The following is a 17,591-nucleotide window of genomic DNA, read 5'->3' on the forward strand; positions in this document are numbered from 1 at the left end:
AATTAATCATTTAGCATTGATAAATTTATGGAAATACCAGCAGATCTTTCTTTTTATGCATAAAAATACTTTTATGTACATACTGATGAAAATTAAAAACAAATCAAAATTTTACGTCTGTGTGTCAGTTTATGCGCGCGCACATTGGCACGGATATGCGACCGCTAATGCTTTCATAGTTTTCTTCTTTCATTCCCATTTCCTCCTCGAAATTTAATCTTTCAGAAGTGAGAACACTCACAGTGATAGTTCAACGGAGAAAATTATCATTTGATCAGTAGTTAGTTCATCGTAATTGCAGGTCTCTACTGGTAACCGCGTTGGAATATCTGAAATTTGCATAAAATGTAGGAGAGTAGTTCAACTTTCAACGTTATTTCCTTGCATGTGTATTCGTCAATACTTGGAATTACGATCATCTGGTTTGCATTTTGATTAAATAAATGGTTTCAGACATAACTTAGTGGAAATATATAATGGTTGAATAATGGGACCGGGTATTTTAGCTGTAATATATTACACAACAATGTATAAAAAAATCACTGAGAATATATTTTCCTTAATAATGCAAAGCTTGGATGTACATATATGAATAAGTGTACTTATTCAATTATCATGAATTCTCTTGTCTGTGCTGATGATTATTGAAAAAAGTGATGTTTTGGTAGTAAATTATTATAATTTAGGTTATTTAATTCAATTTAGTAGTAAATATGACTGATTTGACCAAAACAATTTACGTATATCATCATTAACCAGCGTCGGTAACTTAATTTAAATCTAAAACTAAACAATTTATTGCTTTGGTGCGTACCACTCGAGGTAGAAGAACGGGAAAAAGATATAGAAACCATAACGGCATGAACATATACATAGAAAAGACATAGAAAATACTTGACCCGTAAGAAATGTAGACAGATAAATAGATATAACAGGGTGGAGCATAGTTAAACTCATTTTTGAGGGAAGTTAACGATATGCTCACATCAGGGAGATTGGTTGAATGGGCGGACAAATACTCCAAAAGTTTCGTAATAGAAATCCTTGTTTGTGTAGAGCGTTTGATAGCTTATCCAGAGGATTGGGACGGCATTACATATTGCACTACCCGACATAATAAATTGAGAAGGAATGATTCGTAGAAGTAGTGGTAAGTATTTGGTGAGGCAACCGACAGCAGAGGTCATTTGCGCTAGAAGGGATAAACGGGTTATCTGGTAGTGCTAGCATGTTTCAGGGAATGGAGGAATGGTGGAGCGTACTCTTAACGGAAGGCAACAAGGAGTCCCCGGTTTGGCGTCCCATCAGACGGACGGCGTACTAACTTAAAGTTCTCTCCACATGATACTCAATAGTGTAGTTGGGATCGGGCTACCACTAATATTCTGTAACAACCGGGATTCAAAACCCAAAACCTTTGGGTGGGAAGCCAACAGATAAGCTGCCGTACCATCCGGGTCTACAGGAAGGATTTCAAGTCTCTTTGAGAGAATGGCGTGAAGACTGAAAGGCAAGCTGTCGACATATGGAACTGTAATTCGTGTCTCAACGGATATGTTGTGCCATCTAAAAACTGAGACGTGTTTGATAGAAATTCCTGCATAATAAAGGTGCTGTATGAGGTGCTTAGGGGACAGTGAAGAAGTTTAGAATAAAGGGGTATAGGCACAAGTTATGGAAATTTGTTCGTGGTTATCTTTCAATTTGATGGCTCTGCAAGAAAACTCGTTGGACGAGAATGAGACTTCGTTCGATCACAGGTTCGTGTGCTTTTATGTCAGTCCGGTAATATTTTTATTAGATTATGTATCGTGGTAAATCTATTTTCCTTCCGTTTTTCATGTTCATGGTTATTACCTGATTCTTTTAAAGGTGATGGATTATTCTTCTGTCGTTTTAGTCCATTACAAGTGCTTTTAGTATCTTGAACATTTTTTCCATTCGGCATTGTCGAAGGTCTTCTCCAAGTCCACGAATGCCACATATAATGGCTTGTTTACATGGATCAATTTTTCGGCCCCTACCCTCAAGCTGAGTAATGCCTCTCTTGCTCCTCGGTTTTTCCGTAATCCGAATTGGTTTTCCTTTAACTGCATTTCACCTTTTTATTTTTTAGTTTCATTTGTTTAATCTTAAAATCGAGAAATTTGGTACTCGGGCTAAAATCTGAATTTCGTGCTCGACCTAATTCATCGTTTTTGTCAATGATGCTAAAAAATTTTCAAATATCTTTCGTCGATTGTCAATAATCAATTAAAATGTTTCTCATTGCGTAAAATTTGCTATATTGATAATGTAGTATGAATTAAATGTTAAGGCAAAAAATACTGTATCCGGTGTTACTTGCTGGAAGTCATTCATACTAGGCGTAAATGGAGGAAGACTAACTTGGTAGATTTATATGGAAGTTTTATTTTTCACGACCATGGTTTCGTCGCAAGGCAACTTCATGAGGTGATGTTGACTGGCAAGAAAAGAATGGTCGTGAAAAATAAAATTCTAGAGGAATCTGCCAAGTTAGTCTTCCTTCATTTACGCCTTGTTAAGACAGATATGAAGTTACATGAGTTAATCGAAATATCGGTGCAGGCTTCATATAATTTAGGAAAAAAATATCAAAATGATTCTCAATTCCAGTCATGGGGTATATGTAGATATGATTGAATTCTTCATCCATATCACCCATCAATTACATTCGGAGAGGATTGGTTGACATTCAACAACTCCCGCTCAATATGCGTACTCCTTTGTCGATCGTCCACTTCCTCAACTACTGAGTGGATCGAAGGAAAAATTTAGGTAGTACCTCAGGTGTGTGTTCCACGGACGATGAATCATTACCGGCGTTACGAACCGCGGAAGTGACGAAAGAGGGAAGAGATTTTTACGCATACCCTTCATCACCTGGGACCCAATTCTTCGCCGTGACTTGCGTATGTCGACCGTGTTCGCTTTCTTATTTCGTCCGATGAGGGATTAGCCGGGCCGGAATCGATGTGAAACAGACTTCCCTCCTGCCACCCCATTCCCCACTGAATCATGCATTTCGATAAAAACGCGAGAGAAAATAAAATGCGAATGGGCTTTTCCCCGCTTCGGACTCCACGTGGGATCTCTTTCATTCCTCCGCGAAACGCGCAGCATTCGACTCCGGTGCTTTCGCGCCATTGCGTAACCTTGCTCACGTGGAGGGATAGAGGGGGTGAAGAAAGAACCGCGCTGGGGTTAAATCCGCAAAAGGCGATCTTCCGCATTCTAAGCGTAATGTGTGAGAGTGCAGCGGCGTTTTTCGATTCCCTCCGCGTAGACGAGACTATGCGCATGTCTTGCGCATAATGTAACTAGCATTATGCATTTTCCGTGGGAAAGATACCCTTTCTAACGACCTTTTTGCCCGGCAGACTTGCTTCCTCGTCACGGGTTGGGACTGTTTTGTAGGGGGCTTTCACCAAACCACCCGGTGCTGGTCGAGCGGTTCGCCTGGCCCGCGAATACGAGTGCATTAACTTATTTCAGTAACAAGTTTGAGAAATGAATTAATCCTTGACTACTCCACTTGTGCAGTTATACCATAAATGTAAAAACGGTATGAATTTGAACTAGATATAACAGGATAGGCTTTTGGAAATTGTGTTACGGAGAAATATAATCATGGCACTCTTTCAATTATTAACTTAAACGTAAATGATTTCGATACTGTAATTTATTGCGTAATGTGGTCTGAAAGATTTTCCAAGAATCCAACTCCATCTAAGTAGGCGGTTTACTCGATTATTTGATGATATGCATATCAAGTAATAAGTCGCAAAGTGGAAGATTAACTATTTAGGGAAAGGGAAATAAGAATTAATTGTTCCTCCACATTTTTCTGCATAAAAAGTATAGAAAACACTTTTTATATTGGACTTTAGATTTACTTAATCTCATTTAATTTTTGTTAAAGAAAATTTGTGTGCTAAATTCTCCAATGTCTCCCCATACATTCTGTTTTCCCAATATTTTTCCATTTATTCTTATTTTCAATTAATTTTCTTAAGTAAGAAAGTACAAAATGTTGTTTTGAGATTAATATATTACTTTCTACAGTTAGTTCCAAAGCTTGCAAGTTACGAAAAATAAGTTGAGGTCAATGGGAATTATTTTGGAACGATTTTCAACTTCATGGATCGAGTTTAAAAGAATACTTATGATATGATTTACTGGCTATGTACAATCACTAATTTTTAAGTAGATAAAACAAAAAAATCGGCATTAGACGTGCAAAGTAATGTTGTTTTATTAAATTGAGAATTTAAACTTAGATATTTCCTTACCACCTCATCGGTGAAACTTCACCATGAAATGGATAAAAAAATGAAAAAACAATGCGAGTATGTGGCAGTAGGCTTTCAAGATCCCAAAAAAATGTCCATTTCTGAGATAGAGTACTTTCACCATTTCTAAGTGAAACCCGCAAAACCTTCATTCGGGTAAATATGCTCATTATATCAGAATTTGTCGGTATAGTTTGTGTCTTTTCGGGTAAAATTCAACTGAATATGGAAATAAAGAGTGATAATTTTTTTTCGTAAATATAACTTCTCTAATATTTCTCTCTCTTTTCCTCAGCCGAGTACATTCTCCCTTGTGAGAAAGAAGACAGGGACCTCAACGCCTGTATCAAGAACACCTTCAATCATTTGAGGCCATATTTGGTGAAAGGTAAGCTGTAAAAAAATATTCCACATAAAATTTAATACCGAAGTCAATTAAAAGCTAATAAACTCAAAGTTTCTTTCCTTAAAACTCTGATAATTTCTTTTCTATAACTTCTATTTTATTCTTTTCATCTTCTGCCGACAGCTGCAGCAAGTTCAATCATTCGAAATAATTTTGGTTACAAAAAAGGTTTGCAAAATCCGGTGGACATTTGTGTCTGCGAGGAAGCTTAGAAGGAAAATGGATAATCTTAAATAGATTGATAACTACTATAGAAATGTATTCTAGTTATCTTCAGTACTTCCAATATAATTTTATTTTAGTTGATTTTCATAACGATCTCAATTTAGAAACTTTTAGATTTTTGTTTTTGTCACTTAAACGCAGACAGATTAATGCCGGCAGCCAATTATTCCACTTCAAAACATTTTTGAAACGTTTAATTAACACGAATGGCAAGATATTAATTTTTTCTCTGCATTCATCTTCTCTCTTTGTTTTGCTCTTAATTTATTTGTTGTCTTCATATCATAGGGTCTATCTTTATTATTATTTCCTTGCACACTTCTTGAATAATAACCATAAGTTAAGGAACCTTAAAGGAATATTCAAATTAATTAGTTTATTTATAAAATACCTTTTTGAAAAACAAATCAGCCTTCATTTGCATTGAAGTGGTTATATAAGTACTGGTATTACGCATGATATCCTTTCGTCAGACTTCAACGAGTACCAGAAAAAAAACCGCATTACAATTTTATGTTATGAGAATTTCGCGTGCCCCAGTTGCTCCAAATGAATATTTCAAAGTTATTTTAAGTTTGTAGGTCATCAAGCGTCCCATGAGGTCAAATTTAAAAGAGTAGTATCTCAGAATTTTATATCAACGAATCTTCAAGTTCTTAGAGAAGCTATTAAGGAAAACGAAGAATTTTTGCGCTGGCGAGACTTTTTGGTTGGTCGATTCCAACCAAAATACACTATATAAACTCACTACTATGCAAGAGACCAAAATATACTTGTATTTACTAAATGTTTCATTCTATTTGGTATTGGTTTTAATGTTACTTATATTTAAACATACGATATGCTTAAGTAACACGAGGGCAGTACACTTTCGTTTAAAAATAATTTATCGAAAAAATTCTGCGAGGGTGGAACTTAAAGATAACAATGTTATTTATTTTTTATAGGTATACCAGAATTAGAAATGCCACCAATTGAACCTCTCAAGATCGACAAGATGGCCATGGAGAACGGACACGGCCCAGTGAATGTTCGGGCTGTCTTCACCAACCTCACAGTTCACGGGGCAAGCAATTATTCCGTCGTTGCTGTCAAGTGAGTTTTAAGCTCTATGAGCCAAAGTGAACTATTCGGAGGTTACTTTTATCGGTGAAGTTGAAGCTGACCATATAGTAAGCCCTATGCTATGCATGAAATTTATTCATCAGGGTTGGAGGGGAGAGTTTGAGGAGTTTTTTCCCTTTCCGTCCTAATAAAGCCTGGAGTTGGAAAAGTGGCATATCTTGAGGGCACCAAATCATTAGAAACCGAACAAGGGCCCACCAACCAGAAGGAGATATTTATGTGTATTTAATAGGTTTAAAAATCTATTATTTTTATAACTTATCTGGCAAATATTCTTTAACATGAGTGACATCTTTCTGGAAATGTTACTTAAATTTTTAGCCTGTTGTTCGTGACATTTAGTGTGGAAGAACAATTGACTAATACGATAATCATATTATCAGTTATCTTATTTTTTCCTCTACTGTTCTATTTGAACTATGTAAACACCGGCTATTTGTATGTTTTATGAAGATTCTCTTAGAGGAACGGGTCCGGATTTGAAAACTTTATAGTTTTGAACGAGGATGGAACAAATAACTTGAGTAGAAGGAACAATTATGGAGACGAAATGATTGTTGGTAGGTTTGAGATGATTTTAATGAAAATTGAGAAGGAAATACAGGAAATTTGAAGAACAATAATTATATTATTGAGAGAGTTTAGCGTATACTAAATCATGAATGAAAGGTGAAGTGTTAAACAAAGACGGAAATAGGAGGAGAATCTTGGATTACAAGGATAATGTTAGCAAGTGCCGGGAGCCTAAGATGAAAGCAATTCAAATAAAAAAAGGAATGATTCTTCCCCGAACAATGACCAATAGCCAATTAATTGAACATTATGCCTGAAGCAGATAAACTGAATCATTAGGTATATTAGTGTCACACACTATCCTATTTTATAATAAGCAGATATTCTAATGTCGACATTGACCTAGGTGCAAGATGATTAATGAAGCGGAACAGACGCAGCCCTTCTCATTCTCATCATAAAGTGATTTGTTTCAGTCTAGCCGTGAGAAAAACCGGTTGAATTTTCCCAACATTTGATGCGAAAATGAATGAAAGAATTACCTATTCACCTGATGCCATTTATTGAAATTTCATATGAATAATGTGTTCATATTATTTTACCATTTTTTGTTACGCCTTTTGTAAAATTGGATTACTGTTATGATATCGGGAGAGTCCCTCACATAGACTACAACCTTGACGCGGTGGAAGGGCTTGTGCGTTCCGGTGATCCCTAGATCTGTACTGGCGGGAGTAATGATAATTGTTCCTGGAAGGGTCACCCATGCCAGATAGGTCGAAGGTTAAGATCCAGACGAAAGTTAGTTCGCGCAGCGTCTGTTCCTCAGTGAGGCGGCTGCAAAGGCGTCTGACCCCAGTGGGGCGGCCATTGAGTGATGGTATCACGTTAAAAACACTATTGAGAAAGGGCAGGGGAAAACACCCAAGATTATTCCCAAGATTTATATGATGAAAAATACAGAGAAAAGAGTCCTGGCATCTTCTGGACTTGCCCCAATCGGCCGTGGGTCATACCCGGCAGCGGGAGAGGCAAGGCTATCGCGGCCGACACCTCACGTAACCCTTGCAAGGAAAAACCGAAAGCAGCAGGACTCAAGACGCAGAAGAAGAAATCCAATTGAGTTAGAAAAAGAACTTGGAATGTTAGAACGATTTTGAGGACAAGAAAATTAGCGAATATCAAGCGAGAGATGGGAAGAGGGAGTATAGATATTTTGGGTCTATGCGAGGTGAGATTGATGGATAGCGGGGATTAATGGAGTGATAGTTATGGAGTAATATACAGCGGCGGGGACGAGAGCCAACGAGGGGTTGCCATTGTATTAAATGAAGAGGTAGGAAAAGCATAGTAAACATAGAACAAGCAACGGATGGAATATCACCGGTAGAGATAAAAGGAGAACCGACGAACTTGGTCATTGTTCAGGTACACATGCCACCGAGCAACCATACGGAGGAAGAGGGATAGGATATACGATAAGCTAGAGGACATAATCGCGTGTGTTGCTGCAGGGAAACATTTGTTAGAGATGGGAGATTGGAATTCGACGGTGGCTGAAGGAGAGATGGTGATGAGATGGGGGACTACGGTTTAGGCACGAGGAATGACCGCGGGGAGAAAGCAATTGAGTTCTGCAGGAGACAGGGGTTAGTAATCTTCAATACTTAGTTTAGACACCACAAAAGGCGTAGATACACACATAAAATACCAGGTAACTCAGAAAAATATCAGTTAGATTATATTATGGTTAGACACAGGTTTAGGAACAGTGTGATCAATTCGCACAGCTTCCCGAGAGCGTATGGGGACTCTGACCATAATTTAGTTATAATGAAGTGAAGCATCCGTTTCAAACAGATAGAGCAGGGGTGGTGGGTTAAGAAATGAAATAAAAAGGCATTGAATGGATTGACAAGAAAGGAGTATCAGCAGGCTGTGAAAAATTATGGATGACGGTAAAGAGCGGAGTACTACCGAAGAAAAATGGCAAATGTATCAAAAAGGGATATCGAAAGCCGCAAAAAAACTATAGGAACCGTTAATGGGAAGTGGAATAGGAAACCATTGTACACAGATGAAATCATTAAAAAAATAGATGAGAGAAGGAAATGGAAGAATATTAACACAGATTTAGACAAAATGAAGCACAAAGAGTTAAATAATAAATTGAGATGGGCAACTAACAAAGCAAAAGTAGCATGGTGGAAGACGCAGTGTGAGGATATGGAAAGTTTGCAGAGGAAGGGTGAAATTGGTGCGCTATACAGCACATTCGAAACACTATCGGGAAGTAAGAAGGGAGGATCTGTGCTAACAGTTAGAAATAAGTCGGGTAAGATAATAGTTGACATAGAAAAGATCCAAGAGAGATGGAAGAAATATATAGAAGCACTGTATGGTAAAGAACGTAGCCCAACAAGGTTAGGCATTGAGAGAGAACATGACGTAGGGGAAGATAACTTAGGTCCAGGCATACTCGACGATGAGATAGAAAGGGCATTAAAGGAGATGGTATCAAATAAGGCCTTTGGGGGTAGGCAACATTCCTGTGGAACAACTGAAGGGTTTAGGAAAATGTGGGAGGAAGAGACTATATGGACTGATTCGTAACACCCTACTGTATGAGGAAGGAATCTGGCTGGAAGACTTTCTGAGATCAGTTTTAGTTCCTATTCCGAAAAAGGTAAAGGCTACATCATGTGACGACAACAGAACAATAAGTTTGATTTCCAATGCAGCTAAAGTGGATCTCAGGATCATCAAAAAATGATGCAGAACAGGACAAATGATTATTTAGTGGATGATAAGTTTGGGTTTAGAAAGGGGAGAGCCTCGCGCGATGCAATTGCAGTGAATGCGGTGGCTAACGTACAAGCTTCCCACCCAGAGAGACTTGGTTCAAATCCCAGAGATAGCAGGTATTTTTATTTTTATATTTATTCAGTGGTATCCCGATTCCCACTTGAGGTGTTTTGTGGAGAGCACTTTGAGTGAGTACGACGTCCATCTGATGGGACGTTAAACTGGGCATCCCTTGGCGCCTTTCGAAAAGAGTAGGCTAATGCTGACGCCGGGCTTCTCTCCATATTTCCTTTCCTACCAATTCCTAATGGCGCAAATGACCTTAGCTTGCGGTCGACTCCACAAAAGAAATAAAAATAACTCCATAAAGACCTTGCATTATCTCTCTTTTGATAATATAATCCTCCAATTAGCCCCAAACTATTGTTACGAATACATTCTTTTCATAATAGACCCAAGGGGGCTTTGGGTGTGGATTCCGCACATTCACGGTGAAGTAAGTATATGCACTATCGGTGCAACCTTATCAAAATGTTAATGAACAGCATTAACTAATGACGGTTACAATCTTAGTTTCAAATTTGCCACTAATATTAAAGGTAATTGTATTCGGAAATAATCTGTCAGATTCAGCCTTTAACGACTGTCGTTAAATTTATCAGCAGACAATCTATACCAATTTAGTGATCCTATCTACTTAATCATTTTATTTGACGTAATTATTGTTTGAATCCGTTGCTGCTCTTATTTAAACGCTCATGACAAGAAAATTCTCGGGGATAACATAAGCATTTGTTAAAGAACAATATTAATATTAGATTTTTTTTAAAATATCAACCTGTTTTAGAAAATAAAACGTATAGACCATTAATTCTTTCCCAGACATTAGATTTTAAATATCACCCCAAATAATTCATGAATGTTTCTTAACTATCGTTATAATTTCGCCATCCTTAATTTGGCTATTTGAAGTCTCGTAAAGCTACCTGTTTTTAATTTTAAGAGTGCTATCAAAGCATGTAAACATCAAAATCATTCAAAGGGCAAAGTTTAAGCATATGTTAAGAGGTATTTTAAGTTCAACAGTTTATTTTATGGCATTTTTCAGGAGTGATTTGGCAACCTACCGACTTGACCTTGGGATGAAGATTCCAAAAATCACGGCCACTGGACACTATGAAGTTACCGGGAACGTTTTGCTTCTGCCAGTGAGGAGCAGAGGAGATTTCTTGTCCTCATTCAGTAAGTATTCTCCTTCTTAATGCAATTAATTCATTATTACGTTAATGTCAAAACCAATCATAAAGATATGTGATGGTAAATTCGACAATGATAATAATATTTATGACCTCTATGATAATACTCTATCGATAGTGCCATTGTGATCGTTTCCCGAAGATATTCGCGGTTGCTACAGCGTATCTTAAAGGCAACTTGATAAATGTTGAAATAAATGGAAAACATGAATATTTCGAGAGTAAGCTAAAAAACAGAGAGGTTGAGGACTATATCTAATATCATTAATGATCCATATTCAATGGTTCATTTCATCCCTACGTCCTTTGTGTGCTTTTGTCAGGTCCGAGCCGTAAACTTTTCATACTTTTGCCACAATTATCCACACATACCCATTCATTTGCTAATTTGTACGACAAGGCCAAAGATTTAACAGGCTAAAAATATTTGACAAATCTCCAATAAGATGAAATATGAGAAGAAGCTGGTGAGAGTAGTTCGAAGATAAAAGAAAACGTGGATGGAAAGTGTGAGAAAAGATAGAATATGTTAACAAATGATGAGCAGAGGAGTACTAGTGGGTAAAAGGCGGACTCAAGGACTAAAACTGACGCTAAATAGGAAGGAAGAGATAGAACAGAAACGCTTAATTAATGGCAACGAGTAGGAAGAGAGCTGAATGGTGGAAAGCGTGAAAGGATAAGTCATATCGGGTTGGTGTAGTGTAAAAGTATTGCTTAATAACTTATGAAAAACAAAGATGGCACTATGGTGCTACGAGGATTTTTCAGAAAATTTCAGAAAAAATGTTTTGTACCTTTGTTAGGCCGGAAATTTTTTTGACCACGGCGCTTGGCACTTTTGGCTCTTGGCGACATATTAGACCCACGGATCTCAGGGTAAATTACGTTTCCTCGATAGCTCAAGTGGTTAAGAGCATCCGCCCGGCAAGTGGAAAGATCCGGTGTACGATTCCCGGTCAAGGAAATATTTTTACTCTTGTGATCCGTTCGATTCCGCCTTCCCCACCTCTATTGTGTTCGTAGTAGTAGTAGTTTTGAGGGGAGGCGACCGACAGCTAAGGTCATTTGCGCCATAGGGGAAGGACAGGAAAGGATGAAGGGTGGAGAGAAACCCGGCGTCGGCATTAGCCTACTCTTTACGAAAGGCGCCAAGGGGTCCGCAGTTTAACGTCCCATCCGACGGACGGCGTACTCACTCAAAGTGCCCTCCACAAAGCACCTCAAGTAGGGATCGAGATACCTCTGAAAAATATTCAACACCGCCGGGATTTGAACCCGCGCCCTCATGGTGGGAGGCCAGTACGTTAGCCCCCGCACCATCTCGATCCCCTTGTGTTCGTCCTTTATGTGTGTTCCTATCCCTTTTCCTTATATATGTTTCTGTATATATGAGTATATATATATATATATATATATATATATATATACATATATATATATATATATATATACACACACATATATATATATATATATACATATATGTGTGAATGTATACATATAAGCATACGAGTTTGTATAGGAATCCCCATGCCCTGATGAAGGGACCATCGAAATATTGAAGTGAATGGTTTTCATTTTAGTGACGTTTTTCATTTGTCTTTTGGCTATAATAAAATGTGTATGCATCGAGCATTAGTTATAACCATAAAAGGGCTACCTGGTCAATATATACTTGGTTTGTATGAAAAATGTCGGGAAAAGTTTCGGAAAAAGTTTAGATTTATTTCAGATATTGCTACAATACTTCAAAATTCTTCAAAGTACATTCCCTGAGCGTAGACACACTTTTGCTAGCGGCTTTTCTGCGAATTGAAGGCTCCCTGTTAGTAAGGAAAATGAATAGCAACACATATAAAGGACAAACAGAGAAATGGTGGGGAATGTGGAATCGAGCAGATCACAAGTGTGAAAAAGTTTCCCTGACCGGGAATGAACCATCGATCTTTCAACTTTCCGGGCCGATGCTCTTAACTACATGAGCTATCGACGAAAATTTTGCATCTGTATAAACTCCTGAAGAAAAGCGAATCACTCATGCGCCCTCTAAATAATTAAGTTTATTCAATCTTCAAAAGTCCTGCTAATTTCTGCGGTAAATATAGGTAAAATTCAAAATTTTCTAATGCTTTCAAAACATTTCTCAGTCTTTAAATCACTACATCGAATGGCAACTCGCAATTTCCGTTTAGAAGAGAAATTCTCCCAGTTTATGTTCTGACCTTATATGATCTGTGACCTCTGTTGGAAAAGCGGAAGTCGTCCTTAACTATTTCTGCCCGGATCCAAGCTTGGGATATGGTCAAGAGTTATAAATAATCTTGCGCAGTTTATCTCTCACTCATTTCTAAATTTTTAGTCTCATTAATAGATAGAAGAGTCATTTGTGTGTCTTGTCAGGGTCATACATGCAGTAATTATTATTTCCAGTAATACTGCGTTTATTGAAAGATTTCACTTCGTTCCATAGCATTGCAAAACGTGCCAATTTCTTGAAACTTTTTCTCTATAAGGAACAACTCGGGATGTTGTCTGTAATTAATTGATTCATTCCAAATGACTGAAAAGAAATAAAGGACTAAATTATCTAATAATGCTCTTATTTGTCAGAAAAATAATAAAGTATTAACTTACACATTAGATAGCCTCAGAAGCTTTAATTTGGGTTTTTATTATTCAAGCCGTATGTTCTTTAGCTTCAATTTTATTCAAATGCAAGATGTAATATAAAAAACTCAAATGAAAATATTTTGTTTCACACATTTAATTGATTTTACTTACAGTTTAACAATCCAGTTTTAGCTAAAATCTGGTGTAGTTTGTACCCATGATATCATGTTTGTACAGTGATGACAAAATTACATTATATTTATTGCCAAATACCCATTATCGCATGGCACCCCAAAAACCACCGAGAGAAAATGAGAACCAAGTTCCTTTGATCCGGAAACGCATTATTTCACGGTTCCGTGATCAACGTTTCGTTGCGTTTTATTGTCCTCAATGCACCTTTCCTTTCCACGAAGGTGACGTCACAGCTCTCGCCAAGATCTACGGGAAGGAGGAGAAGGAGGCCTTTGGGCGAATGGGGCCGTTCATGCGGACGGAAAAATTGGTCGTGGATTTCGCCCTGGGGAAGGCGAGGTTCCGGGTGCGGGACCTCCTCAACGGCGACAATTTGCTCGGTGAGTTTCATCGGTTACGGGGATGCATCACGATGGAGAACGGGGTGACGAAAGTCGCTAAACGTTTCCATTCGCTCCTCACGCACTGCGTAACCTTGCTTTTGGATTTGGGGCACCCTTCCTTGAATAGGTTTCCCCTAGTCATCGCAATGCGAGTTGTGGGCGTTGATTAACCAGGCCAACGAGCTATCAGTACCACATTTGGAAAGTGTATAAAATGGCTTTCAAAAGTTTTCGCTTTGAATAGACTTCCGCGGGAACCCACATTTTTTATAATATATATTTAACTTAACAGTTTTAGCAGTTTAGACTGAAGACTGGTGCAGCCTGTACCAATGCTAACATGTATGCTGATTGAATGAATGTAAAACTCCAATTGCTGTAAACAGTTTACCTTTCTAAACAAAGTCGAAATTTAAACTTAACAGTTTTAGCAGTTTAGACTGAAGACTGGTGCAGCCTGTACCAATGCTAACATGTATGCTGATTGAATGAATGTAAAACTCCAATAGCCGTAAACAGTTTACCTTTCTAAACAAAGTACAAATGAAATTAGTTGGCTGACGCCACAAGTCAAGGAGGGGTAAAAAGAAAAGGGATAAGAAAGGTGAATACGCGTATTTTGGCCACAAAGTAGCCCTCTTCAGCGTACTGAAGGGTAATCGTCACGACAACACAAGTCGAAGTGAGGCTTTCTTATTCCTTTCCGTTTTACTTTTTACCCCTTCTTGACTTGTGGCGTTAGCCAACTAATTTCATTTGTACTTTGTTTAGAAAGGTAAACGGTTTACGGCTATTGGAGTTTTACATTCATTCAATACTACTAGCCGTAAGAGCTCAATTCTATCAATATGTATACTGATTGATGGAAAAATACTATATAATGTATAATATATTTGATTTCCCATTTATATTATTCGTATTTTAAATTTATAAAAACTTTGATTGAAACATATATTCACAGAATAAAGAGAAAGGACACTCGCGAATCTAGCTTTGGCGTTTCGACGTCACGGTCATCAACTTCAGAATCCCGTCAAAACTAGATGTGGCAGTGCCCTTTCTCTGTGCTTCTATGTATAAATGGGCACACACACGTACATGTATAAAAATATATATATACATACATACATATATATATAATATATATAGAATATATATATATATATATATATATATATATATATGCACTTGGAAATAGATGCATGGAAAAGGGATAGGAGCACATATGAAGGAAGAGCATATGAGAGAGGTGGGGAAGGCGGAATCGAACAGATCACGAGCGTAAAAATATTTTCCTTGACCGAGACTTGAACACCGAATCTTTCCACTTGCCGGGCAGATGCTCTCCGGTCAAGGGAAATATTTTTACGCTCGTGATCTGTTCGATTCCGCGTTCCCCAACTCTCTCCTGTGTTCGTCCTATATATGTGTTCCTACCCTTTTTCCTTCTATCTATTTCCATGAGAATGAATATTGGTTCACCATATGGCGGGATTTCATAGATGTGTGTGTATATATATATATATATATATATATATATATATATATATATATATATATATATATATGTATATAAAAATATATACATATATATTATATTATTATATATATATTATAATTATATATATATAGAGATATATATGTATATAAATATAAAAATATATACATATATATTATATTATATATATATAATTATATATATATATGTATTTGTGTGTGTACTATATAACACTAGTTATTTTCCCTATTGCTGTTTTCATTTATACTAGTTAGATGTTTATTTATTATTGCTTTGACTGTCAACATGTAATTGTTTTAATAAATGAATACTTTTAATAAAAATGGAAATGTTTTAATTGGATAAATGTTAAAATATTTTGCATAACTATTTCAATGCATTTAATAGCATTAATAATTATTGAATAGTAATGTCAGTTCGGGGTATGGAAAGACACCCGAACTGGCTGAACTGAACAGTATCGTGCTAATCCACCATCACTGCCTTTTCTTGTGTCAAAGGTGTCGCGATGAACCAGTTCCTCAACCAAAATTCCATAGAAATTATCAACGAAATGAAACCAGCCGCGTCCGCCAGCATAGCCAGACTCTTCAAGAAGATTCTCAACGACGCGTTCCTTCGTATACCGATCAAAGTCTGGCTGAGGGAATGAGCGGGGAACAACTGACGTCGCGGGAAGAATCAGCATAGAATTCAGCAGATGGATAAACCAAAGCACCACTGACGCTATCACCACTCCCAGAATCACTTGCTCCACGCACTCTCTGCTTCGGTAACTGTAATCGCCCACAGTGAATGTCACAGCGAGCCACGTCGAGTCAAGAAGTGAACGCTGCACATGCCGGAATTTATGCGCAATAATGCAGAAATTGGGACAAACGACTGATAGGTTAGTGCGTCTAAGACTTTCTGGAAGGATATACCTGCGGTTAATTGATTTTGAAAGGGTCACGTCTCCGAAACCATCGAAAATGGCTCTGCAGAGGTGTTTGGCATAGTGCAGACAGAGGAAGTAACGTGACTAATGTTTTTAAAACCCATGGCGATCAATTCATCGTGAACCTTCCTCGTTTTCACTTTCAATTCTTCGGTCCAATCAACATTCTTTAAAGTTTTCTTCGCCTTTTTTATAAGTTTTAAGGAATACCGTTGTGCTTACTTCCAAGTATTCGGTGTACCCCATGAAACCCCTTTATTGAGAAGGAAACACACAAGAATGTTTTGTACAGGATATTTTAGTGACAATTGAATGTGATAGTGATTTATTGGAATATGTTTTTGTACCAAAATATTTCTTTTACAGTTCAAAATGAAAAGTAGGCAGTACAAAGGCTATAGCAGGTTGAAATATGATTTTGTAGCCCAAATGAATTGCCATTTTGGCATGAGTACATTTTATGAGGTAATTCATTTTTCTGTATTTTTTTAAACTGCAGATTGCAGGTTACAGTGTTTCTCTGAGGGTAAATTAGAAATTTTCATCCATATGCCTCATTCTTGTTCAGTAATTTTCATAAATGCAATAACTTATATAGAAATTTCCTGCATTTACTTGGAGAAATGTAAGAAGAGAATTGCTTCTCAGTAGTTAGGTTTGATAATCAAATTATTATTTTGTATCAAGAAGTGATTTTTCTATTTTTTAATGTAAAATATGTCCTAAGTACCGCACAGTTTGCCCTACATACTCTAGATGAACTAATATAAGTAGTTATGAAATTATGTCTTGTTTGATTATAGACTATGGTTTTAGATTTGTTAATTTATGTCAATGCATAATGTTTGATGCGTGTTATTTGGTCCTTATGAATGCATTTTTGTTAAAAGATAATCATGGTTGTGTTTGGCAATGATTTGATAATGCCAAGTATTAAAGGAAAGGAAAATATGTTATTTACTCTAGTAGCAAATCACTTTGCGGCCTCAAACTGCACTTAGGCTTAAAATGTAATTTATTTCACCATATGTGTCTTTAACATGAATTGTACAAGAATTTACTTTAAAGAAATATAAAAAAAATGAAGATTTTGCATTTTTATTTAATCTAACACATAAATACTCGAATTATGCGAAATCGTGATATTTGATGTATATTTTTAATTCGGGTGACATTCTTTTCCTGATTTTATTTTAGTCTATAGATGGCATTTGATGTCTCCAGATTTTTAATTTGGAGACATTAAAATTTTAACCCAAATATCCACCTATGCACGTTCAAATAAGTAATAAAATGTTCCA

General features: G+C 37.0%; 1 protein-coding gene across 1 annotated transcript in view; it reads left to right on the forward strand.

Annotated features, from left to right (window-relative positions):
* LOC139686831 (protein takeout-like) overlaps positions 1-17,345 on the forward strand; it is a 38,164-nt gene extending 20,819 nt beyond the window's left edge. The window contains exons 3-7 of the mRNA XM_071583905.1: positions 4,609-4,701; positions 5,892-6,039; positions 10,496-10,629; positions 13,673-13,831; positions 15,854-17,345. Of these exons, the coding sequence (XP_071440006.1) occupies positions 4,609-4,701; positions 5,892-6,039; positions 10,496-10,629; positions 13,673-13,831; positions 15,854-16,005 (686 nt within the window). The 3' untranslated portion in view covers positions 16,006-17,345. The remainder of the gene's footprint in view (positions 1-4,608; positions 4,702-5,891; positions 6,040-10,495; positions 10,630-13,672; positions 13,832-15,853) is intronic.
* The last annotated feature ends 246 nt before the right edge of the window (positions 17,346-17,591 follow it).

The sequence above is a fragment of the Hetaerina americana genome, unplaced genomic scaffold (assembly GCF_022747635.1).
Source record: "Hetaerina americana unplaced genomic scaffold, ioHetAmer1.1.p SCAF_15, whole genome shotgun sequence".
Lineage (NCBI taxonomy): Eukaryota > Metazoa > Arthropoda > Insecta > Odonata > Calopterygidae > Hetaerina > Hetaerina americana.